Source organism: Heterocephalus glaber, unplaced genomic scaffold, assembly GCF_053883595.1.
Source record: "Heterocephalus glaber isolate CG9 unplaced genomic scaffold, H.glaber_assembly_v1.0 deba00001472, whole genome shotgun sequence".
NCBI lineage: Eukaryota > Metazoa > Chordata > Mammalia > Rodentia > Bathyergidae > Heterocephalus > Heterocephalus glaber.
In genome coordinates this window covers 88,578,539-88,604,435 of record NW_028258315.1, presented here as the reverse complement: position 1 = coordinate 88,604,435, position 25,897 = coordinate 88,578,539, and the positions used below count along the sequence as shown (strand labels likewise).

Here is a 25,897-nt window from a genome sequence, read left to right as displayed (position 1 = left end):
GAAACATTCCAAAACCCAGATCTACAATAGCTAGAGAAGTATTATTGTTTAGATCTAGGAATTCCCCCAAAGTCTCATGTGTTCACAGTCTGGGCTCTTGGAAGATTATTAGAACACAGGGTGCTACACTCATTAGAATCAATCCACCGAACACTTTAGAGCTGAATACACTGTTAGGAGGTGGGGCCTAGCTGAAGAGGTAAGCCACTGGGAGTGTGATGTGGAAAGGTCTATCTACCTTCCTGGCTCCTCCTTTCAGTCCCTGATCCCTGGCCACCATGATGTGAGCAGCTTTCCTCTGTCAGGCTCTTTCAACGTGCTGTTTCTCCCTTGTGGCCTGCCAACTATGCATGGACTGAGACCTCTAAAACTGTGAGTCAAAATAAACCTTCTTTAAGTTGTGAGTATCAGGTACTGTCTCCCAGTGACAACAAAGTAACTAAGCCAAGAAGAAACTGAGCAAAAATATACACTGCAGAAGGAGGAAGAAATATAAAACAAGATGGCACTATTCTCAAGAAACTTAAGAGTCAAGTTAAAGAACAATTCTAGGAACTCAAGTGTTAAATATTGTGCTAAGAGAGAACACAGAAGAGTTCACATCATCCCAGGATTATAAGCACCAGGAGGTGTATGCCAGGACCTAAAAATATGTGAAGAAATAAAGACAAGAAATATGTCCAAAAAGAAAGGAAAGTGTAGGAAATTAGCTTGCCAGGTACTTATCTACACAAGTTTTATAACTTAACAAAATAAATATTTTCAAATTGCTTATGCCTTAATTCTTTCCCAAATCTCATATAAATTAATGATTATCTTTTTCTTTTTATGTTTGTAAATCTATTCTATGATACATCAAGATATCAGGATCAGGATCTTAGCTCCACTATATTTTATCCAACATATGGTATTACTTTGAAGTCCACTTTCTAGAGAAAGAGTAAACTAGCTTACTTATTTTATACTGGGATTTAGATAAATTCAATATGCAAAACACATATTAGCACATTCTTACAAGTCCATACCAAATATGCTTCAGTGCAGAAAAAATAGTAATGGAAAATAAAATTAACAAGGACTGACTACCTAAGTTTCATTTTTATGTACTTTTTCTCTTTCTAAAATATGTAAGATAAATATTTACGATCCCTTGAGTCAAACTTATGCTTTACTAATCAGAAAATACCTAGATTCTAAGATTCTAATGGAAGAATCTAAGCAGGCAACATAAGTTATCTAGATTTCTGAACTGAGAGCAAGTTAGAAATTAGATCCCCTGATGACTGCTACTCATAATGTGGGTAAAAGAAATGATGTAAAGCAAAAATCACGTGGCCATCATCAGTGCCTGGCAGCCCAAGCCATTTTCAGAGAAGTTATCAAGAACTGACCCTGACTAAATGGAGTGAGTCATCAGCAGGTCCCTGATAGCAGCCAGCTGCAAAGTCTTACAGCGACTGGCTAGATTGAAAAAAGATTTCCAAAAGCTTCAACGTAAAAAGCTTCCCTATCAGATTTCTCAATGCTTTCTTCTAGGTCTTTTATATCCAAATTATCCTCTAATAAAACAAACATAGAGTACGAAAAGTTAAAATAAGACCTTTTCCTTGTCAAAGTGTACTTTATTTGATTTAATGAAAAGGTCTAAAATCATCTTAATAGTCACTGTCATCTTTAGAATAATCTAGGAGCAACAACATCTGTATAAATGAAAATATAAAGTCCCAAAGTAGGTGAGAGACTCCTTGTGCCTTATCCATGCTCACTGGGAATAAAATTCAATGAGCTATTTAGACAAATGACTCAATTATTTTTATGGGACTTTGATTTTTTATCATATAAATATCAAACATTTACAAAAGTACACAAAATAATATAATGAACTCCATTCCCCATTCCTCAACTTCAACAAGCTTCGACCAACAGCTACTCTTGTTTCATTGGTGACTAAATTTTCCTCCTCCACCTTCCTAAATTTTTTGGTTTTTTGTTTTGTTTTTGTTTTTTCAGATAAGTTCTTGCTATACAGTTCCGGGTGAACATGAACTCACTATGTAGCCCAGGCTGGTCTTGAACTTATGGCAACCCTCCAGCCTCAGTCTCCCAAGTGCTTGGATAGCAGGCATGCACCACCGCATCCAGATAGTGCCTTCTTAATTATTTTAAGTCAAATCTCAGATATTACATCATTTCAACTATAAATATTTCAGTATGTATGTTTAGAAGATAAGGATTCCTTATCTTTAAAAATTCTATCATCACACTTGAGAAAAATTTAACCAATGATTTTTAATATCATCAGTTCAACTTTTAAACTTCCCCAACTGGCTCATAATTTTACCGTTTTATTTATTTGAATTGAGGTCATAATAAGATCTGTACATTGTGACAGGGTAATGTGTCTCGTTGCCTTAATTTATATATTTCTTTTCTATCTCTCTTTCTTTGAAAATTTTTGTTATTGTTTTTAAATAATAACCTATTTGCCATGATGGGGAATTTCCCATGAGGGGGCTTCTTTACTGTATCCCTGTGTGGTTGTTTGCGAAGTTCCTCTATTTCTAATAAAATTCAAGTTTGTTTTGCTGGCAAGACAGCTTCATTGGCACTGCCTTCTTTTAGGAAGCAAGTTAATATTTATATGACAACCTTTGAAATGCAATCCTCAGATTCATTAAATCATTAGCAGTTATGCCTCTTCATCTGTTAGCCGGAATATTTCTACGATGAGAGTCTTTGCTTTGTCAACCAATTGATTACTGTGAGGCACCATTTATATACAAAAGTTGTAACAGATATGCAATTCTTTCCTTTTATTCACCTGTTTCAAAATTAATGAATAGATTTAATAAGATCTATGAAGTTTTTTAAAAAATAAATATCATTCTGAAGTCATGACTTTAAATATATTTTACGTTATTGATGCCCCAATTCTTTGTCCAGCAGGCACATCTTATGTTCCCCTGAGTCCTTTTGACATGACCTATCAGTCTTTGCTAGCTTGCCTGATTTCTAAACATTATTTCCTGCCCCAGGCATAGATTTAGCCACTTCTACAAAGGTGTTTTGTGGGAAAACAGTACAATCTGACAGTAGGAATGCTCACTGCTACTAGATTGGTCCTTGTTTCTAGAATTTTTCAGGGGCATGGCAAGGATATATATCAGTAAATGTATTGTATAGCATACATTATCCTATATTTTATATTGAAACATACCTACATTTAATGACTAAATCATGAGTTCATATTTATACTCCCACTCAAATATATAGTGCTTTTGCTTAACTTCATCAGTCTTGAATATGTATCTCCTTTGTCCTACACTAAAAATTTAAATAGTTAATGACACTAATGGAAATATTTGTTTTATCCCACCCTTAACATACATCTGCTTAGGATATCAATATAAACACTACAAAAATATAAACACTGTCAAAAATACAATTACCGAAAATGTTTAAGATTTTTTACATTTCTTTTTGTCCTGGATTATATCCCTCTAGAGATGTACACTCAGAGTTTTCAACTTTTAAAGTCACTTGGATCTTCTCTGTGTGGTTATACTACCATTCAGACAACAGAGAGAGGTTTGTTTTATTTTCCTTTAAATTTTTTAGGAATTGCCTTTAGGACCTAATTTTTCTTTGTAATTATGTAAAATATTTTCATGATTCCTAAATCAAATCAAATCTAATTAACAATTAAAGTTAATATGCCTAGATTCTTTCCTTGTCGATTCCACCCGATGGCCTTCCATATTTGTTAATTTCTTTTCCATCCTTAAAAAAAGATATCTCATCTAAGCAAATGTATACATTCATACATACACAGAGTCCACCAAAAATATATGTAAATACACACTTTAAGAAAAGAAAAATATTATGGTGTCTCTTCAGCAGATGATGTCATCCTCCTATGAGGATCCTAGAGGATGTCGTATATTGCATAAAATCCACTAAAATGCCAGCCTTTAGAAAAGAAATTGAAAATGCATGTACAACAATCTCAATGACCAAATTACCCAAGCAGCAGTTCACCATACTAATAAATGTCTGGAAGCTACTGGCCACCACTTTGAGCACCTCTTGTAATTGTAGAGACCAAAGTAACTTGTATTAATTTCATGATTTCTCAATAAATTTGGTATTAAAATATTTATACAAGTTTTTCTTTTCCTGAAGTGTGTATGGATTTTTTGGCAGACTGTGTATCTGTAGTCTCTCAATCCCTTAGATAAATAGAACCAAATTTTTCACTTCTCTTCATCACCTGTCTTTTTCCTTTGACAAAATATCATAGAGATCCCTCCATGTCAGTATACTGGGATATAGTTAATCCTTTTCACAGCTACATATTATCCCATTCTATGGATCAAAATGATTCATTCAATGAGCCACATCCTGGTAGATGTCTTGGTTGCTTCCAGAATTTGTTATTGTGAATTATGTCCACAAACTCTTGGATGTATTGTATTTTTCTCAGTGTACCATTCAGTGTTACTACTAGAATTGAGATTGCAATCAAAGGTAAACACATATGGAATTTGCTAGCTGTTGCCAACTTCTTTTCTGAGAAGGAATACAGCATTTTGCATTATTACTAATGTTACTTGAGGCTTAATTTCCCCCCACAGTTTTGCCAATAAATGAAGTTTCAAATTTTTGGACTTTTGTCAATTTGGTAAGTGAAACATAATCTTTCATGTAGTTCTAATATGTTTCTCTTATCATGTATAGTTTTAATGTGCATTTCTCTTACAAGGTTGAACATTATAAATCAGGCACCATTAATATTTATTTTTCTTTGTAGTGTCTATATAGAAAACTACAGGGTAGCTGGCCTTGTGAATCTCTATTTTTGAATTTTTTATTTATTAGAGATATGAATTCTTTATCTAAAGACAACCTTGAAAGTCTGCTTTCTAAGTTTCTATTTTTCTTTTCCTCTATAATAAATTTTTCTATGTAAATATTCTTTCTCTCATCAAATTTATTGATTTATACATTATTGCTACCAGATTTTGATATGTAGTTAGGAAAGTTTTCATCACACCTAATTTATAGAGGAATTAATCCACAGTTTCCCAGTAGTAATATTAATGTATAGTATTGCCTAAGATTGGATATCTCCAGTGAGACAGAGAGCAATAGTTCATAAATAGATCTAACAAGCATTTCTGAAGCTTCCATATTATGTCAGATATTGCTCTAAGAGCTCATATACCTCAGTGAAAAGGCCAAAAGGTCCTTTTCTTCATGAGTCTTACACTGCATGAAGTTCTTTATTTACATGGGCCAATAAAAGTTTAAATTTTGTAGTAGAGTAATGAAATCCCTAGCTAGACTACAATGTCCCTTAGGAATGAGATTATATATTTTTGTGTCCTACACAATCTTCAATAGAGACTTAACCAAGAATGTTACGTGAAAATTCAGCCGGGGATTTAGCTCAGTGGTGCTGCTGCCTTCCTCCCAGGCGCAAGCTTCCGAGTTCGGTCCCCAGCACCAAAAAAAGAAAAAAAAAAAGATATTTAACATCAGTGAAAATTCAAAGATTTGTAAGTGACAAAGTCTGTAAATATCAAGACAGTGTCTCTTTTTCTTCAGTTACTTTCATGGACTTTCCCAGAGGCCCTGTTAGATACAGGGGATTTGTGGGGATTGCTCTATCAGGCAAGCAACAGTACACTCAAATCAATCCTGGTAGATACTCAAGGTCAAAAAGAACTATAGATAATTCCAACATTTTTTTTCTTCAAAACTTATATTATGAATGGTAATATTGATGTCACTTATTTCGTGGCTACTTCTGTATTTTCAGCACCTAGTACCACATATAATACACAATAGGTTTGCATATTTATACATAATTTATTGGAGATCCAACATGAAAGTTACCAAAATGACATTATATATACTTAAGTTCTATATCTAAGTGAATGTCTCATACACACACACACACACACACACACACACTCACACAGAGCAAAGTGCAAACATAGTTTAAGTTTTTCCAAATTAAAATGTTAATGGACGTAATTAACGGACCAAATGTACTTTTTGACTTTGGATAAGAGTGAGAATGAAGAACAGACAAATTCTCAAGCCACGCCCCCAGAAACAGCTATGAGGCAGTTCCAAGCAGATTCTGTGTCCCCTCTTGGTCACACCTTCCCCCACTTCCTGCATTTCTCTCAGAAAAGCTATCAAAGGTGGTCACTGCTATATGGCGATCTAACCCTTCTGACAGCTGGCATTGCTGGCATTGCTGGCACTGGGCTAAGAAGTCACACTCCACAAATGAGCGGTTGGATTCTCTCTTTTCCTTCCTACATTTGGCATAAGTTACCATTTCCTCGGTTTCAAATTAGCAATTACCAAGCACTACTTAGAGCCAAACACTATTCAGTTATAGTTATAAGGATTGAAGGAATCACCTACATTTGAAAATTTAAAATAAATGCAATAAAATAAATTTCATAGACTTCAAGTCAAAATTCTTGCAATAAAACCACCTCCTACGGTTAAAAAGATCCTCATCTAAGTAATTCAGTAACTCAAGTTGTACTCCTTCATTTTTAATAAAAAAGGAAAATAAAAATATATATTTGTATAGAATAAATAATATGTATTTAATCTAAAGAAGAAAAAAGTTTACAAAAGAAAGGGAAAAAATATTCTTGTTGAAGTCTGCCATCTAACTTCTCTCTTTACATTTTGGTTTGCTATGTAAATATACATAAAGAATGCAACTGCAGCAAATGTTAGCCTTTTTGAAGAGGGATGCAAGTGTCAGAAAAACATAATCACAATGTAAACTGGTTATTTCCAACTGGTACCCACAAAAGAAAAAAAAGTGGGTAAAGTACTTAATAAATTCCTTTTTCTATAAAATTCATTTGTTAAAAAAATGGAAAGAATGTGAGCTTGGAGGTCAGTGAGTTTCGTTGGATTTCCCTCCTCCTAAATTCTGTCATCTCCTTTTCTAAAGTGGCAAGTCAACTTCTCACAGACATGTCAGAAATACATACTTCTTTTCCTAAAAATCACTTACCAGTAACACTTACCAGTGAACATGCATTTTCTCATAGACGATTGGTTAATTGGATGCTGTCACTTCCAGTCACAGTACATTATAGACAAGGCCTTTTTCAAACAGAATTATAACCTAACAAATCCATCTCTTTTCTTTCAAAGAAAATAAAGAGCTCAGATTCCATATTTTTATACCCTAAAACAATAGATACAGATTATGAAGGGATTTAATATACAAATTAAAATGATGCAGTTATCTTAATTGCATATTTGGCCATATGGCTCAAATAACAACCCAAGGAGTTCAAGAAGAAAGGCCTAATTTTTTTGTTCCAGTAGAAATACTGGTTGCTCAAAATGTGTTAACAATGGCTAAGGCTTGGAAAGTTTTTGATTAAAAAAGTATTTTTGTTAGAATATTTATAATGAGATTTGAGTTGCCGTAACAGTATAAAAATTGAAAGCAGAACTATATACAAAAGGAGTACTGTAAAATAGCATTATTTTAGTACAATGCAAAATAAGGTGTTTGTGGTTTTACCCTATAAATTCTGTGTTGTCTGCTCATATGCATTCCTTCTTTGCCTTCCTCTGAATAGCCATCCTGATTTCCAAGCCCTCCTGCACCAGATTCATTTGTGGTGGGAGAACCCACATAATCAACTTCTCCCAGGCTCTACTTTCTTCCTCTGTTTTATTGGCTTTTCAGGACTGATTCACATACATGCATCACATCGGTGTTCAGTTACAAGGCAGACAATGAATTTTCCTAATCCATTTAGTGCGGTGACAGAGCCATGTTCACAATTTACAGAATTTCCTTTTAAACATCTACCTATTTCACAGTTCATTAAGATTCAAATTGAACACCTGTGTTTATAAAGTCAAAAGCAATTCTATCCTAACAAAGTGTTAAATAAGGCATTCTGTGAAAGCCTGAATAACAATAATAATAGTAAATATATTAGACTCTTGGCCTAAGGAACAAAATGATGTGGACAACTACCTGCACCATCCTTGAAGAGTCCAGTAATTGCCATGGAATGACCATAAAAAGCCTTTACTAAAAACGGGATGCAGCATCACATCACTTAATTCCTTAAAGCAAGTGTGTACAAGGCCATTTTGGTATGTTTACCAAGACAGCTAAAATCCACAAAATAGCTAAAAGGAAGTCAAATATGGCCCCTTTAGACAAGTCCTTCACTTGCTAGATATACTGGCATTTTTTCAGTATGCTGAGGCTCAAAAAAATCTGACCTTGGCTCATTTTTCTGTGATCCCAACATTTTCACGTCATTAATAAAGATAATCAAATTAGAATCCACAGACATTTGAGGAGGGGAAAGTGTGTAGTTTGGCACTGCCATCTCCATACTCTCAAAATGGAAAGGGCAAAAATAAAACACCTGTAATGACTGTGGGTCTCAACTTTTTTTTCCTATCGATAATAAACCATTCTGCAGACCTCCCAATTTTGGCCACCGTGATAGTTACTGCTTTGGAAGTTTATGTCTTTTTCTTACAGTTTAGAGTGTTATCAATAAAAAGTTAAAATGATACCTTTCCCTGTCAAATAAAAAATTTTAAAATGTGAAGCCAACAAGGGGATTAAGTGGGAAAATACAAACTATACAAGAGCTTGCTTTTTTTCCCCACCAAGTTCCTTAATTTATTAATTTTAAAGACATTCCTTGCAAGTCTTTAAAGTGAGACAATGCACCCTGCCTGGCCCTGGGGTGATGTAACAAATTTAAAAGTTAGTCTTGTCATATTCTACTAATTTGTTTCAAAAAGCTCTGCAATTTTAAAGGCAATGATTATGTAGGGCAGTAAACAAAAGTCTATCTTTAAAAAGACATTTAAATATTATCCTTTGAAGTGATTAATAAGACAGCTTGCCAATCAACCACAGAAAGAAGTTAAAAGGAAAACAAATTATAGTTAAACAGAAAAAGGATCACTGTTGGAAATCCTACCTTATACAATGTGGCAAATATGATTTCCATGCATTTTTAAAAAACACTTCTATGCTCCAAACCTATGGGTCTTCAGACAGTGAGTGGTTCCTCAAGTATTTAGAATTTTCTGAAGGCCCCATAGATAATGCATTCATCTAATCCCTCGGGGAATGCTTCTAGTCCTGCAGTCCCTGGAGATCTTAAGGCATCCTACTCCCTGTCACAGTGACCTCTGCAACCATGACTTGTAGCTTCACCATACAGCAGGGCAAAGAGCCCATCTCAACATAAATAGGAACAAAAACACAGAAAACTTGTTTTTTATCCACTTAACAACATTTTCACAGTCAAAAACTTGGTTTTTATGATTCATCTTGCAAATTGACAGCCCAAGTTTGCTCCCTGGTTATATGTTATCACACTGTCATCTGTGACTCAGAGACTGAAAAATGCTGACACACTCAGAAACACCTCCTCCTCCCACCAGCACCACCTTACACAAGCTCTCTGAAAAAAAATGATCATGCCACTTCTGTTAAAAATACATTTAACTTTTTATATTACAGATGTATAGCATGTATATCATGGAAAAACAAGAGCACCCGGGTCTCTACCACTACAGAAAGAACATAGTAACACACTGACATTCATTCTTTTACTCTTCTGTAGATAGTGTGTATGCATGTATGAATATATGTATATACGTATGAGTGCATACATATATAATCATAAACATCTCTAAAGAAATAAAAACAATATTATACAATAAATTCTAAATATACTAGGATTATAGCCTTTCTGAAAAATAGTAACCTCCCTAATGTTCAGCAATATCTTTCAGTGTTATGGCGATATCAACCATAATGTCATTATGAGGACGTAAGCCCCAGACTTATTCATTCTTATTTCCCTTCTTAGCCAGTACAGGATTGTGGCTAGTAGGCATTCTTGGAACTAAATTCATCTGTGAAGACAGAATTATCAAACTTACCACAAACTTTGCTGTTAAGATTAAATCAAAAAAAATATCTCACCTCCCTGACACAAGGAATCCTTCAGTCTGGTGAGGGTCACATAGAAAGTATCAGATTCTGGTTAAAAGAGTTCAGAACATGGGAACCCAGGGACTTTCATTCACTGTTAACTGACCCTGAGCAAGGTACACATCCCCTCTCTTAACAGGAGCAACAATATCAAAATGTCTTAGATGGAAAATCAGCTATGAAATTAAGTATCACAGGAAAAAATCCCTCAGGAACAGATTCTTTAACTCAGTATGGCAGGCATAAGGTACTCAACAGACACTGGCAAAAGCCAAGATCATCACCTTCTGAAATTATGGGCCTCCCCTTTGTCCAGCACCTTGTACATCATAGATGCTTGGTCAAATATCAAAAAGTGACATCTGATCTATACACGTTTGAGATAAAGTCTGTGGAAGAAAGAGCCGACTGAACCATTTCCAAGCAGATCCAGTAACTCCTGATATAATGAAATAAATAGAATGTAACTCCATAAATACAATTTCCTTTCTCAAAGAGAAAAACCAAATGCCTTGAGTGTGGCCTCAAAGAGGATCTGCTTTAAACAGTCTTAACATTGTCAGAGTGATCATCTCAACAATATTAGCCTTCAATTATAAGAGATAAACAGACATTTTGAATAGTTTACAATATTTAGTCTTCAAAAGAGCTAAACATTCATTTCTTTGTGTCTTCTCTAACTTCTCTGCTTTTAAAAAACAAAAGGAAGATTAAGTCCAATTAAAAGTCTGTATGGAGTTATTAGTAACCAGTGATAATGAAATCACTGGAAGTTTATGGTATCATATATCAGTTCTCTATCACTTAATCATAGGACCAAAGAGTATTTGTTCAATGAGGGAAGGAACCATAAATGCCACTCAAAAATTTGTATGAAGTGAAAAAATGTATGAAGCCCATAAGGCAAAGATCATTAATATGAAGCTGTTGGAAATACTTCAAGGCATCTGTAAACCACCTGAAAATACATATACATTATTGCATGTTTGTGTGTGTATGTGTCAATGTGAATTTTTCTGGGGAGAAGACCTATAGGTTACATAAGATTCTCATCTGTATGGGTTACTTTTTTTTAAGTTACAGATTACTCCAGGGAGCTACAGTACCCTAAACCTCACATGTTGTCCCTGCACGAATATGAAACCCCTACATTCTTTGTAAATGAACAAGTGCTCAAGTGCTCATTCTTACACAAGCACAACCCTTATCTGACCTATCTGGAATAGGAATTAGTATAAAAGCAAGCAATGTGTACCACGGTCATATAACCTGTCTTCTAGGAAGTGTACACAAGACCTGTCATGCCAGGCAGTCTGGAAATCATTCTGCACTGGGAAAAACCTTACTTGCCAGAAAACAGAAACAAATCTCTTAAGTTGGGAAAGAACAAAATAGATGATCATTTTAATTGTACTTTTTGGTGGGGTTTTTTTGGTACTGGGGATTGAACTCAGGAACTTGCGCTTGCGAGGCAGTCAGCAGAACCACTGAGCTAAATCCCTGGCCCCTCGTACTTTTATCTCTGCATCATTCTAAGACATTAACAAGTGACTTAATTTAAATATGAAAGTCTAGGGTCTACAAATGCACATACCAAAATTTCAAGAGACTCATAAAGCTAAAACACAGAAGTGAGTATTCAGAGTCAGCTTGTCCAAATATCCCTGAAAAACAACAGCAATATTAATAGTAAAAATAACAGCAATGATAGAAACATTATTTGCAGCCCTTTCCTATATACAAAACACTTTTCACACAGAAGTGTCAAGCTGGCACAATGATTACCAGTTTAAAGACTGAGGCATGGAAGCTCACCCAAGCTCACACTTGGTCAATATCACACAGATACTGAATAGAGAAGCTGATATGTATCTGCACATCTCCCACTTCTGAATGCTGTGTTCTTTAATATTTTACTTCAGCTGGCAGAATAAATGCTATACATTTATCCTTCTGGTTTCTGGTTATATTGGTATTTGTTCACTGAAGTCTGGAAAAATCAAGGCGCCAAAAAAAAGTCATTATTATTTCTATTGCTGTGGACTTCATGTGCTGGTGGATGGGGTAAGCTAAAGTGTAGAAAACATCAAGGGAAGTACCAAAGTAAGAAATTTAGCTTCAGGTCCTCTGAAGCTATTTTAAAAAGTAAAATGTTATGTTAAGAGCTATGTGGTACATCTGTGTGTGTATAATTATTATTCCATTGATTTACTGCACACATGTCAAAGAGTGTCTGGGCATTTGTACAAGTTTAAACAAACCAACCCAGGAGCCAAGCCACATATCTGCAAACCCAGACAACTTGCCTTCCACCTCTCACTCCACCCTTCATCCTACCACCTCCCAAGCACAAATTCCCGAGTAGCAAAAATCTTACTTATACAGATGACATCTGTCATTCATATCATATTCTAAAAAAGTAGCCAAAATCAGTTGGTGGCACAAATATCACAGAAAAACTAGCAAGACTCTTCCTGTTCCACAGGGAGCCCTTTTCTGATTTGACAAGACCTTTCAGAAATGAGCCAGGAATCAAATTGCAAGGAGCAATTTGAGGACATGTATTCTCTTCTGATGGTGAGCACCGTGTCCTGTACATGAATTTAAACTCAGGTATCTTGTTAGGACACAATGAAGCAGCATATCTCATCTACTAAATACTCACCTGCTAATCCACCACAGGTTAGGTAAGGAGTCTTCTATTTAAAGTCTTTTATTTAAAGAAATCACTTTAAAGTACTGCATTCTAATCTGCTGCCAAAAATCCCCTGCTTATTATCCAATCATTAGAGTTAATTTTGACCTAAGTTGCTTTCTCTAAGAGACTGACACATTAGGTTAATTTTCTGTTCTATTCCTGCACACAAAGAGATCTTAATAGAAGGAAAAAAAGGCAAAAGTAAATTCCTCAGATGCTTCCTACTGATAAAATCATTCTTCTCACACTCCCTACTTCAAAGCAGAAGACTTAGAAAATCATCTCATTTTCTCTGCACATGGAGAATAATTTTTTTCTACTTCAAAGCATCATCTCTTCATTGGGTCATTTTAATTATTGAACATGGGCCAGAAGCTATCCACATAATGTCACCACTGTCTTTTTCATGAAATATGTTTAGGTCTAAATTAAACTCCATTAATTGCAAAGGTAAAATATGGGGGGGGGGGGATAAAAAAAGGGAAAAAGGCCAGGGACTGCAGAACTGATTACTGTAGGGGAGTGAGAGGAAAAGCTTTCTTAAATTGACTGTGCTCATTCCTGCCTCTGGAGAGGAACCATCAAGAAACTAGATTGCCTGTTTGGCCAAGCAGACTGCCTTGCTGGTTAAATTTCCTCCTACCCAATACACAGCAGCACAATTTCAATAACTTTATTAGAAATCTTAGCGTTACTGATAACTTAAGACAAAATATGGGTGCAATCAGTTGTTTTATTAAAAACAATTATACTCTCAAACAGAGGTCAGCAAACTATCTGGCCCCATTTAGAGTAAGAGAGCCATGGAGGACTAGTTGAGCATTCTAATGCCCATTCAACCCTCTTCCTACAAAATTATACTGCTACGGGCAGGCAAGTTTTTTCTGTAAAAGGTCAGACCATAAATAATTATCAGCTTTGTGTGCCATACAATCTTGGTCTCAACTGCTCAACTCTGTTGCCACACCAAGAGAAGAGCCAGAAAAAAACAGAGATGAATGAGAGAGGATGTGTTCTAATAATAATTTATTTTCAGAATCAGGCAGAGGGCCAGATTTAGCCAACAAGTCACAGTTTGCTGGCTACCCTAGACAAGTGCTAGAAGTAGAAATGTTCTACAGCTATGCTATCTAAATGAGTGGCCACTAGCCACGTGTGACTAATGGTTAAAATTCTTGAAACACAGTTAGTGTGACTGAGGTGACTACATTTTAAATGTCAATCAATTTTAGGTAACTTAAATGTAAAGAGCCACACATGGCTAGTGGCTACAGTGCTGCACAGCGCAATTCTAGACATTATTAACTTCTGCCTCCTCAAAGGAGACACAGAAGCCATCCCCCAAGTAATGGCATAGATTAAATTTTTGCCTTGATAAAGAAAATATCCATGCCTGAACATTCACAACAGAACTATGCACGACTGAAAATAGTACTTCTTAAGTATAAAATAGCTACATCATTGAAGCCGAAATGATAATTTTGGTTTGAAGCAGCACAATAGCTACCTATTAGCTAATGTTCAAGTGTTGAGGGACTGAATCAGGACCAAGAACTTTCCAACCTGAAACCTGTTTCCTTTACCCTCTGGACACTGTCCAGCACCTTGAATGAGAGCACAGATCTATTAAACAGTTCTATCAAGAATTAAGGCAAGTCCAAACCTCTCTGCAGATTTTAAAGTATTTACATGTAAAGATGTGGTTCAGAGAGTTCAACAGAGAAAATCCATGTCAATTAAATTGCCTTCTCCGAAAGGACACCACATAACACACTGCCCCAACACAAAATTCAGGGAAAGTCAGTACATTCTTTGCTATATTTGCCACTAGTTTTTTGGGGGGCGGGTACCGGGGATCGAACTTGGGTCCTTGCGCTTGCAAGGCAGGTGGTGGAACCACTGAGCTAAATCCCCCGCCCTGTGCCACTACTTTTGACAACTGTTTCTTTTTATATATATATATATATAACAACTTGCTTGTGTTTTCCATCTCTCAGCAGACTCAAAGATGTAATTCAGTTAGGAGAAGCAAGATAACAGGATAATAACATATTTTAGTTCTTCTAAGAATAAATAAGAAACAAGATAATATTTCCTTAAAGAAATTCATACAATATTAACTTTCTTCAATGGGTAAATGAATCTTTAAAATTGAGGCCAGTTCCCAGAAACTCTTGGAACTATGGGTTCCAGGACACAGACCTATACAGATGATACACACCAAAGTTAGGTTAGGTACTTGCTACTCTAATTATTTTATGATTTTTGATAAAATTAAATAATTCCAGATCGAATCCTTGACTGTGATTTCCAAATCCAAAAAAGCCCTAAAAAATGGTGGGTTGGGGGTGCAAGTACAACTCAAACTCCTTCAGTGGCACATCCTGATATCAACTGACAGGAGACAAATCATAGTCTTTTTTTTTTAATAATCATTAGTGCAGGAATGTTTTTCTGCAGACATATTCATGTTTTTGCCTATGGGGTATTGCTGTGACCTCGCCAGAAATGTCATACAAACTGTGACATAAACTAAAGATCCCACCTTTCTAAAATCCGCAAAAACATCTGGCCCCAGGGATTTTGATAAGAGGTTTGCTGAAGAAAGCTGCTCAAGTAGGGAATTTCTATCAATGTGATGTTTCTGCTGTCCAGAGTCTTGAGACAATGCCTTACCTCAGTCTGAAGAATGGCAGCCCTCTGTTCTTTGGCAGTAAGTGACTCTTTAAGCACTTCAATGTGTTGCTTGCAATCTGAATTTTGATTGCTAAGAGTTTCAAGCTTTGTTTGTAAGGCAAGAAGTTCTGACTCCTTCTTTGAAAGTTCCTGCTTCAGTTGATCAATCTGTAAAACAATAAAATTGCAAAAAATAAGAAACCATTATCACTACCCTTTACATATGACAACTCCTGACCTGATTTCTCTCACTGTTTAATAGCCAGTGATCACTAATCCAGTAGGACAAGCCATGAATTTGCTTAAAGAGGTGGGCTTGGAAATCACACAGTGTTAGAGGTCTGGAAAAGGCCCTATGGGAACAGTAATATCAGCAGATTGCCTTCTACCTCACTGACGCTCTAAATTCACAATGAAATGAATACTTCCTGACCAACTCTATTCATCTATGAAACCTCCAACTCTATCACAATCACAATCCTCAGGAGGGTTAACAGAGAGCTAACAAAGGTAATTAACCAAGATATAACTCATAGTACAGATAATCAGTCAAGGGAAGCATTTCACCAATTAAAATCCTCAAAAAATTGGATGCTTTGGTTTTACTTATAGTAAATGTTGAAGAGACACAGAAGAACATAAAATATACATGAGGTATAAGGAAAAGGAATACAGGAAACATCCATAATTTAATTTGTCAAAAAAAAGAAAAAAATGCAAACAAAAAATTCAAATTACCCATGTCCACCCTATTTGAACCTCCTTCCCCTCATTCAGAAATAATTATTACTCTGTATTTTAGGCTTATAATTTCCTCTCTTGTGTTTTTGGTTTAATATATATTTCTGCATCCATAAGTAATATGGTATATTAATTTACATGACCACAAGCACTTTGTAAGTATGTGTCTATCAATGTCTATGTCATCAGCCTTTTACACTTTTTTCAATCTGATCTGATTGTTGTAAATGATCTTCGATACAACTCCCACCAATTCCTTTCTACTTGTACACATACACCACCACTCTCAAATAGAGGTGGAGTCCATTTACTCTCTCTTGCATCTGTGTTGGATTACAAACTGCTTCAACCAACTGAACACAGTAAAAGTATCAGTACACCTGTCCCTGCCTAATCCATAGGAAGACTGGCACGTTGAGTGAGGTTCCTCTCACTGGAAGCAAGACCATGTTACAAGTCCAACCACTGTGGCTACCATGCTGTGAGGAAGCCCTCATCAGCCACATGGAAAGGTCATGCAGAAACACAGACAGGTCTGGTGATAATGGTGGTCCCTCTGTCTTACATCAGTCCTTGAAGAGAACTTTAATGCTTGATCAGTTAATCCGATGTTTGTTTTAGCTTTTTTCTTTCACATGCAGAACAGCAGTTTTATTTTCTTAACTAATGTAGTAGCTAGATCTTTACAGTCACTCTCTTAGGATTCAGAAAGTTCTCTTTCTTTATCAATGTACGTGAGATTTTTAATCATTAATGAATGTTTAATATAAAGAAGTCTGCTTCTCTTGATTTACCATTTTCACTTTTAAAATGTTAATGCAATGAATTACATTGATGAAGTTTTTAAATACTAATCTACCTTTGTATTACTAAGAAAACCTTACTTATCCAACATGTGCCATATTTTTATATGTTACTAGGTGCCGCTTGCTAATATTTTGTTAGGATTCTTCATTTATGTTTATGATTAAGATTGTTTTGTAATTTTCCTATCTTACACTTTCCTTGTCAAACTTTAGTATTGACTCAGTCATTGTTTCTTATTTTAATGTGTTCTGAAGGGTTTGTGTAAAACTGAAATACTTTTCATTAATGTTCATTAGAAATTACCAGCAAAATCATCTAAAGCTGATATTTTCTTTTTCCAAGAACAGTACTTACTACATCCATTTTTTCCTGGTTATACAAATATTCATACTTCTAATTAGTAGGGTCAATTTTGATAAGTATTTCCCTGTAAGAAACTTTCATTCCATGTAAATTTTCACATTTATTTCCAAGAAATTTTCATAAAACCCATTCATCTTTTATATCAGTGGCATCTGTGGTTATGCTTTGTTTTTTATTCTTAACACTCTTTATTTTTAACCTCTTTTTCTTGATAAATCCAAGCAGAGGCATGTTACTTTGAATAATCTAATCAAAGAGCCTATTTTGGCTGTGTTGATCATGTGGTTACATTTTCATTTTCATTTTCTATTGCATTAATTTCTGCTTTTATTTTTAAATGATTTAGTGATTCACAAATGGGTTGATAGCTGACTTGCTGTTAGGTGGTGGGGCCTGGTTAGTGGTGGGTCACTAAGGGTGTGGCCTAGAAGGCTATATCTCCCTCCCTGACTCCTCCTTTCTCTTTCTGCTTTCTGGCCACTATGACCCGAGCAGCCTCCAGACCCTTCCACCTTGTCATTTCTGCCTTGGAGCCAGCTGACCAGAAACTGTAACCATGAGCCAAAATAAACCTCTCCATGAAATTATGGGTGTAGGTATTATGTCTCAGCTTTGAAGGAAGTGGCCAAGATACTCTGTTATTATTTCCTCTTCACTCATGAATAATTTACAAGTATATTTCGTGATTTCTAAACCCATGGATATTTTTGTGTTTGTGCATTTTTTATACTTCCTTTATAAAGAACATGGTCTATTTGATACTAACCATTTAAAACTTGTATACGGTCATATCAAAATGAACTTTCTGTGCTTAAAAATAAAATACATACCTAATAGCTGTTGGGTGCAGTATTTTATAATGTGCACAGGATCATATAACACTTTAAACTGGGTAATTTAAATTGTGCATACTTGGATTTTTAAAATCTTCATCTGTTGATTGCTTAGAGCCGTGATGGTGAACCTTTTAGAGCTTTCAATAATAACAAACACCCCCCTGCTGCACTCATGCTATAGGTTGACTACCACTGGCTTAGAGGATGGATTACAACCATCTGCTGTATGGTGCAATAATCAATTTATCATTTTGGTTCTGTCAATATTTTTAGCTCTAAAAATTGCTTTTTTTCTCAGTACCAGGGATCAAACTCAGGACCTTGTGCTAAATCCCCCACCCTAAAAATTGGTTCTTTAAAGTCTACAACAACTATTTTATGGTTAATACTTGGCTAGTATGTCACTTCACTTTTATGGTATTTTTAGCCCTTTGTTTTAGATGACTCCTATAAACAGAATATATCCACATTCTTTTATTCCTTCTGATGAAATTAAGTAAAGCATCTACTACATATATATGATTTTAATTCAACTATCTTATCTTGTGATTTCTACATGCACTATCATTTCTTTCTTTTTTATTGCCTTGTTTTAAATGACTCTAATTTTTGTTAATCATTTAAAAGTTACACTTTTATATGTATTATTTTTAATTTTGTTTACTTTTAATTTTTAGGTTGTTACTCTAGAAAATGTAACATTTACTTAACTTAATAAAATGAAAAGTCAATATATTATGTTTATCTTTTTTCTGAATAATATCATGATCTTGAGACATCTTAAATCCATTCACCACCTTCTTAACACACATTACTATTATCATGTATTTTAGTTTTTTCCTATTTTATTTTTTAACTCATTATTACTTTTGTACAGTCCATTTTTGTTTAGCTTTAACTATACACTCATCACTACTTTTGCTTATCAACTCAATGAATACTAATGATCAACACTATCAATACTGATGATGATGATGACTCAATTTTTAAATGGGGTAACTAAAGGAACATCTCTCAAAAAAAGGACAAATGCCAAACAAAAGGTATATTTAAAAAGTTTAACATCACTAATCATCAGAGAAATGGAAATCAAAAGCATAATGAGATATCACCCTACTTCAGTTAGGTTGCCTATGATCAAAATGACAAAAGGAAATTGCTGGCAAAAATACGGAGACAGGGAACCCTTCATTCTGCTGGGGGAATGTAAATTTGTGTGGCCATTATCAAAAACAGTATGACCATTCCTTTAAAAATTGCTAATAGAACTACCTTGTGAGCCAGCAAACTTGGTAAATATCTAATGGAAATGAAATGAGTACCTTGAAAAGATATGTCCTCTCCCATGTTTATTGTAGTACTATTCACAACTGCCAAGAAATGGAAATAATCTGAGTTGTTCAGATGAACGATTTTTGTAAATGTGAAAAATATACATAATGGAATACTATTCAGCCACAAAAAGGAAAAAACCCTGACATTTGATACAACATGAACGGAAATAGAGGTAATTATATTATGTGAAATAAGCCAGGCACAGAAATACTAATAGCTTATGATCTCAGCTACGTATGGAAACTAGAAAAGTTGGTCTCATAGAAGTTGAGCATACATTAGTGGTTGCCAGAGGTGAGAAAGAATGGAAGAGTGGTCAGTGAGTAATAATTTATAGTTGGATAAAAGAAATGAGTTCTAGTGTTTTATCTTGTAAATTTTGCTTTAGTAGGGCTTTGTCAAATTCAATTTTGCCTTAAAATTATCAATTTTATTCATTATCTTGAACATTATTGCTTACCATTAACACCAATCTTCTAGATTAAGAGATATTTTCTATCAGCATGTTGAGGATATTATTCTCTTATCTTATGGCTACCGAACGCTACTGAGAAGTCAAATTCATTCCTGCAAAAGTAAAATGAGTTGCTTCTTTGTGTTGCTTTTTTAAAAACAGCATTAATGAAATATATATGCCTTATCCCTTTTTAAAGTATAAGTTGATTGCTTTCAGTACATTCAAAGAATTGTTCAACCATCCTCAAAAATCTAATTTTAGAATATTTTTGTCATCTCAAAAAGAAACCTTGTAACAATTAGAAGCCCTTCCCATTCCTTATATCCCATCCCAACCACAGGGAACCAATAATTGACTTTGTGTCTGTATGGATCGGCCTATCCTAGACATTTCATATAAATGAAATTATACAATATGTGTCCTTTGTGTATGGTTTCTTTCACATGGCATACTGTTCTCACATACCAGACTGGTTTTAAGATCTATCCACACTCTAGCATATACTCATTCCTTTGTGTTGCTAAGTAATATTCCACTATTAAGAATAGGCTACATTTTGTTTATTCAACTATTGGGCGATGAGCATTTGTATTGTTTTCAGATTTTGATTATTATAAATAATGTTGCTAAGAACATTCATATGCAACTCTATGTGGACATATGCTTTCACTTCTTTTGAGTATATACCTACAAATGAAATTGTTGGGAAACAAGGTAACTATATATTTTGAGGAACTTTTAAACTGTTTTCCAAAGTCACCACACCATTTTATATTCTCATCAGCAGTGTATAAAAGTTCTACTTTCTTTACTCACTCACCAACACTTTTTAAAATCTATGTTTTTTAATTACAGCCATTCTAGTGGGTGTGAGGGCTATTTCATTTTGGCTTTAATTTTATGTTTCTAATGACTAGTAAACATTTCATGTATTTCTTAGCCATTCATAATAATTATTTTGGACACATGTTACTAATTTCTAAAACTTTGTCTCTAAGATTTTGTAGTTTTACTCTGGTGCAAATAGGGATTTCTTTTTATCCTATTTATGGTACTTTGGGCTTCCTGAATCTGCAGATTTGCACCTGTTATTAGTTTTACAAAATTTTCAACCTTTATCTCTTCAAATATGGCTTCTGAATAGTGACTGTGCCCCCCATTCCATCTCTATTTTACTATGGAACGCTGATCATACTTACTCTAGATCTTACTCTTTCATGTATCTCAATTTATCTTTTATGTTTTCTTTATCTTTTAATCTCTTCTATCCCATTTCCTAGTTTATTAAATCTCTCTTCTACTGTGACCACTCTGCTGTTAAAATTATTCATTGAGTTATTAAATTTGTTATTTCCCCATTTCCAGACATTTTATTTGGTCATTTTAAATCTTCATGGTTTTTACAGTCTTCTGGCCTTTATTCACATTTTCAACTCCTTTTATTTATTGAAACATAAGTACTTAGGTACAGTCTAAGTTCTACAGTCTTTGCTTTCTAGTTCTTTTTTGTTCTTTCTACTGGCTATCAATTACAGTAGCTTTTTTTTCCTTGAGACTGTGATTTTTTTTTCGCTGTGCATTCATATTTTTTGGAACTTAATTTAGAGAAATATTTGAGGCCTATACTGAACATATGTCCTTCAGAGCATTGCCTCTACTAATACATGGGGACAGTACCAACCAAGGACTCCTTTAAACACATTACCTATTTTAAGTTTTTGGATCATCTCACACAGCATATCAATCTAAAAGCCAACTGGGATTATACATTTTCAGAACTAGCTTTTTCAACTTTTACTTGGCTCCAAATCTAAAACAGATTTTTTTCCTGGAGCCCTTTATCTTAAATGGAAGATAGAATGGGGAGGATTTTTTTATTTTATCTTCACAGCAATGGTGTAACTGTCTGAGACCCCAGGGTCAGGTTGTGGCAGTAGTGGGGCTCTGATTAGATACCTCATCTGTATCAGCCAAGCCTTCTTACTCTTTTCTCCAGTGTCCTTGTTACTCTGAAATCCATCTCAACCCCATCTACCTGACAGAATGGCAGTAAGAATAAACAACCAATGTGCTACTTAGACTGGAGCCCCCTGCTATGGCTTAGTTCTGACACTTGAGATTATAAAAAATATATATTCAGTTAGCATTTCCTATTGTTTCTATAAACAAAAAATGGCATAAGGAGTAACGAAGCTACTGATGCAACAGCTGAACATGAACAGAATGTTAAGCTTAATAAAGAGTGAGACCCCATTTTGGGGTTACACAAATTACTAGAAAGTTGAATACAGAGGAAATCCCATTTCCAAGATATCAGGGAACAAACAGGTTTTATCCCACTTACTAAATCTGGACTGGTAGTGGTTGAATAGAAAATGATCTTGAGAAAGACTCTGGGTCTGCTTAAAGGTTTATTTGGAAAAAATCATGGTAGCTTATCACTGTTTATGTGAACAAATAAGTACTCCTCAGGTATATGTGTTACTCATGAAACACATTACATCCTTATACTAATTAAATGAATTACAAGTCCATGATCATTTCTGTATGGAATAAAAGTAAAAAGTTCTCTCTCTCAAACACACACATGAATGACATATAAACAAAAAGAGAGAAAATGAGAATTAGGATTGCCTAAAATGATAAAAGAAATTAGACTCTGTTGATCAACATCTTTCTCAGGGGAGGACGGTCCCCAAATTATATCCAGTTGTAGCTGAGGACACAGTATATAGTTCATTGCACATATGAAACTGATTCATCTGAAATTATAACCCAACAAACTTTCAGCTCTGCATGCGTAAGCAAAGATGATGTTTATAGTGAAAAAAATACTTTGTGCTAACTTCCACAAATATCAGATTTGAAAGCTGGTATGGGGGTTGAGGCATGGAAAGAGAAATTTGAATGAAATCAACTTGGTCCGGAGGGGTGTGAAGCAGAAGAAAGGGGATAGCAGGCTCTGCATGCATCTAATTTCTTCAATAGAAATACTGTACTGTGATCATGAAAAAGCTATTTCAGTCTATAAATGTTAAATAAGCAATGGCTTTAAATAGCTTTCAGGCCATGACTGCCATGATATGAATTTTATGCTTTTGTTTTTATTTTTTATGTTTGCATTACATAATGTTTACATTCCTTCTGAGGAGTTGGTACAAGTACCTAACACATCTTAATTCCTCTTTTTATTCCCTCTCCTCCCTCAGCCCTCCTTCCATTTCTTCATCCCCTTCCCATTTGAGAAAGAGCTATTCTACTTATTATCTATATTTTGCGCTTTTTTATAATACTTTGTTTCTCATATAAAAGAAATTATGTGATATTTAAGCTTATGTGTCTGATTTCTTTCACTTTATATTAGGGTCTCAAGGTGTATCTATTTTTGTAAAGAATGACTCAAGTCACTTTTACTATATTGGTTATGCCCATCCAGGAACAGGGCATATCTTTCTATTTTCTGATACCCTCTTTGATCTCCTTTTTCCAGAGTTCTGCATTTTTCATTGTAGAGGTTTTTCCTAAGGTTAATTCCTAAGTATTTAATTTTTCTCAATGTTATTGTGAATAGTATATTTTTCTTCATTTCTTTCTCAGTGAGTTCACTGTTGTATACAGGAATGCTATTGACTTTTTGTGTGCTGATTCTGTATCCTACACTGCTGAAACTGCTTATTAATTCAAGGAGTCTTTTGGTAGAATTTTTTTGGTCTTCTATGTAGATGATCATGTCATCTGCAAATAAGGATAATTTGACTTCTTTTCTCATATATATATATATATATATATATATATATATATATATTTCTTTTTCTTGCCTGATTTCTCTGACTAATGTTTTGAGTTGAATCCTGTGTTAAACAGAAGTGGAGACAGTGGACATCCTTTCTTGTTCTTGATTTTGGAGAGAAAGCTTTCAGTTTTTCAACACTTAGTATAATGTTGGCGGGAGGTTTGTCATAAATGGCTTTTATCAGATTAAGATAAAGTATTTCTATACCTATCTTCTTTAGTGTTTTCATCAGGAATGGACATTGGATTTTGTCAAGGGCTTTTCTGAGTCTATTGAGAAGATTATGTGATTCTTGTTCTTGTTTCAGTTTATATGATCTATTATACTCATTGATTTGTGTATGCTGAACTATCCTTGCATCCCTGGGATGAAGGCTACTTGGTCACAATGTATGATCTTTTTGATGATTTGTTATACTCTGTTTGCCAGTATCTTGAGGATTTTTAAATCTATATCTATGAAAGAGATTGGCCAGTAGTTCTCTGTTTTGGTTGGATTGTCTGGTTTTGGAATCAGGGTAATGTTCAATTCCAGGAATGACTTTGGGAGTACTTCTTCCCTTTCAATTTCATTAAAGAGTCTTGAGGAGTATTGACACTAAATCTTTTCCAAAGCTTTGCAGAATTCAGCAGTGAATTCTCCAGACCTGAACTTTTCTTAGTTAATAGATTTTTTATTATACCTTGTATTTCATTGCCTATTATTTGATTATTCAGGGTTTTTATATCTTCTTAGTTCAGTTTTGGTGATTCATATGTACATGCTGTAAATTTTAAGTAAATATTTATATAGACAATAATAGAAAAAGGCCTTACTAAGGGGAATACAATTACAGAGTAAAACCTCATATTCTTCCATAAAAATATGCCTTTCACTTCTTTCATAGCTATAAACTTAATAAAAATGGAAAATGATGCAATTGAACATGCATGAAAACTGAGGATGAGGAAGTCTCTCTGTGACAGCCAGAAGAAAACCCAATCAAAACGGCATCACATGCTTCATATGAACTCCATGTGGAGATCAGGCACACTTCATCCCGTCTGAAAATTTTTCCCCCACTTAAGACTGTGACACAACCAACACCCTGAAAAAAAACCACTCTGCCAAGGAAAACAGCTTCTTTTTCACTGCAGATACAGCTCTTATGTCTAGAAAGTAATATGTTTATTATTATCATGCAGTTTGGGTTGTAATCCGTCAGAGGTTTACAAGAAAATGTGTTACAAATTCAGAATAAAGAGGGAGATCTAAGAGAGCAGAGTGGTTCCATGGCAAGCACCAAAAACAGAGGGAGCAGCTAATATAAAAATACTGGCATCAGTAGATAAAAAACCTGTTAGACTAGGAGCAAAGCCTTACACACAAAGAAGATGACATCTTTTTAAAAAAAAAAAACAAAAAAACAATTATTTATATGGCAGTTCCATTCTCAAAGGCTTAATGATATCCCTGAAAGTAACTCATCATTTCCATGACTTCTTAGATTTAGCTCTCACAGTCTGATTCCTCTAAGCCTCTGGTGCTGGGATAAGAATTAGAGATGTCAACAGAGGAGACGTGCAAAAATCAGAAGGTATCCTAAACTGGATGTTGTCTCAGGGACAACATCCATGTGCCAGAGGATTTGCTAGATGCTGGCATTTTATCCCTGGCCAGCTATATTTGGTATTCCTGGCTTTATAAGTGGAAATTCTAAAACTCTACTTTTATACTTTTACAACCCTTCCTCCACATTTCTAAAAATTGATGACCTGGTTTTGCTATGATGTCATATTGATAAAAGCAACTTAAGTCTTCATGACTACTTTAATTTAACCATAGAAATTTCAAGAGGCTCTAACAGTTCCAATCATCTGCTCAAGATCAAAACAGGAGTGCATTGTCTTCTGCATGGCCACTTAAAATATTTCCCTTGCCTCCAACCTACACGCTTTATTCATTATAAGAATAGTGCAAGTAGTATTCATAGGCTTAGATAAAGAATCTTACTCACCTCTCAAAGCAGGAAAATTAAGAAAAATCAAATAAAGCAATGAGCTATAAATATTCTGGTTCAAGCCAGTAAATGCATTTTTAATGGAAAAAATATAAAAACTCACTCTAATACTTTTTTGCTAATATTTATCAGTCTAAGAGTATCTATATGACA

At 34.7% G+C, this 25,897-nt stretch overlaps 1 protein-coding gene across 30 annotated transcripts in view; it reads right to left on the bottom strand.

Annotated features, from left to right (window-relative positions):
- The window catches only part of Erc2 (ELKS/RAB6-interacting/CAST family member 2), a 1,049,338-nt gene that overhangs the window by 647,264 nt on the left and 376,177 nt on the right, over window positions 1–25,897 (bottom strand). For all 30 annotated transcript variants that reach the window (XM_021244028.2, XM_021244029.2, XM_021244031.2 and 27 more), the window contains one exon: window positions 15,414–15,581. In XM_021244028.2, coding sequence (XP_021099687.1) covers window positions 15,414–15,581 — 168 coding nt within the window. The remainder of the gene's footprint in view (window positions 1–15,413; window positions 15,582–25,897) is intronic.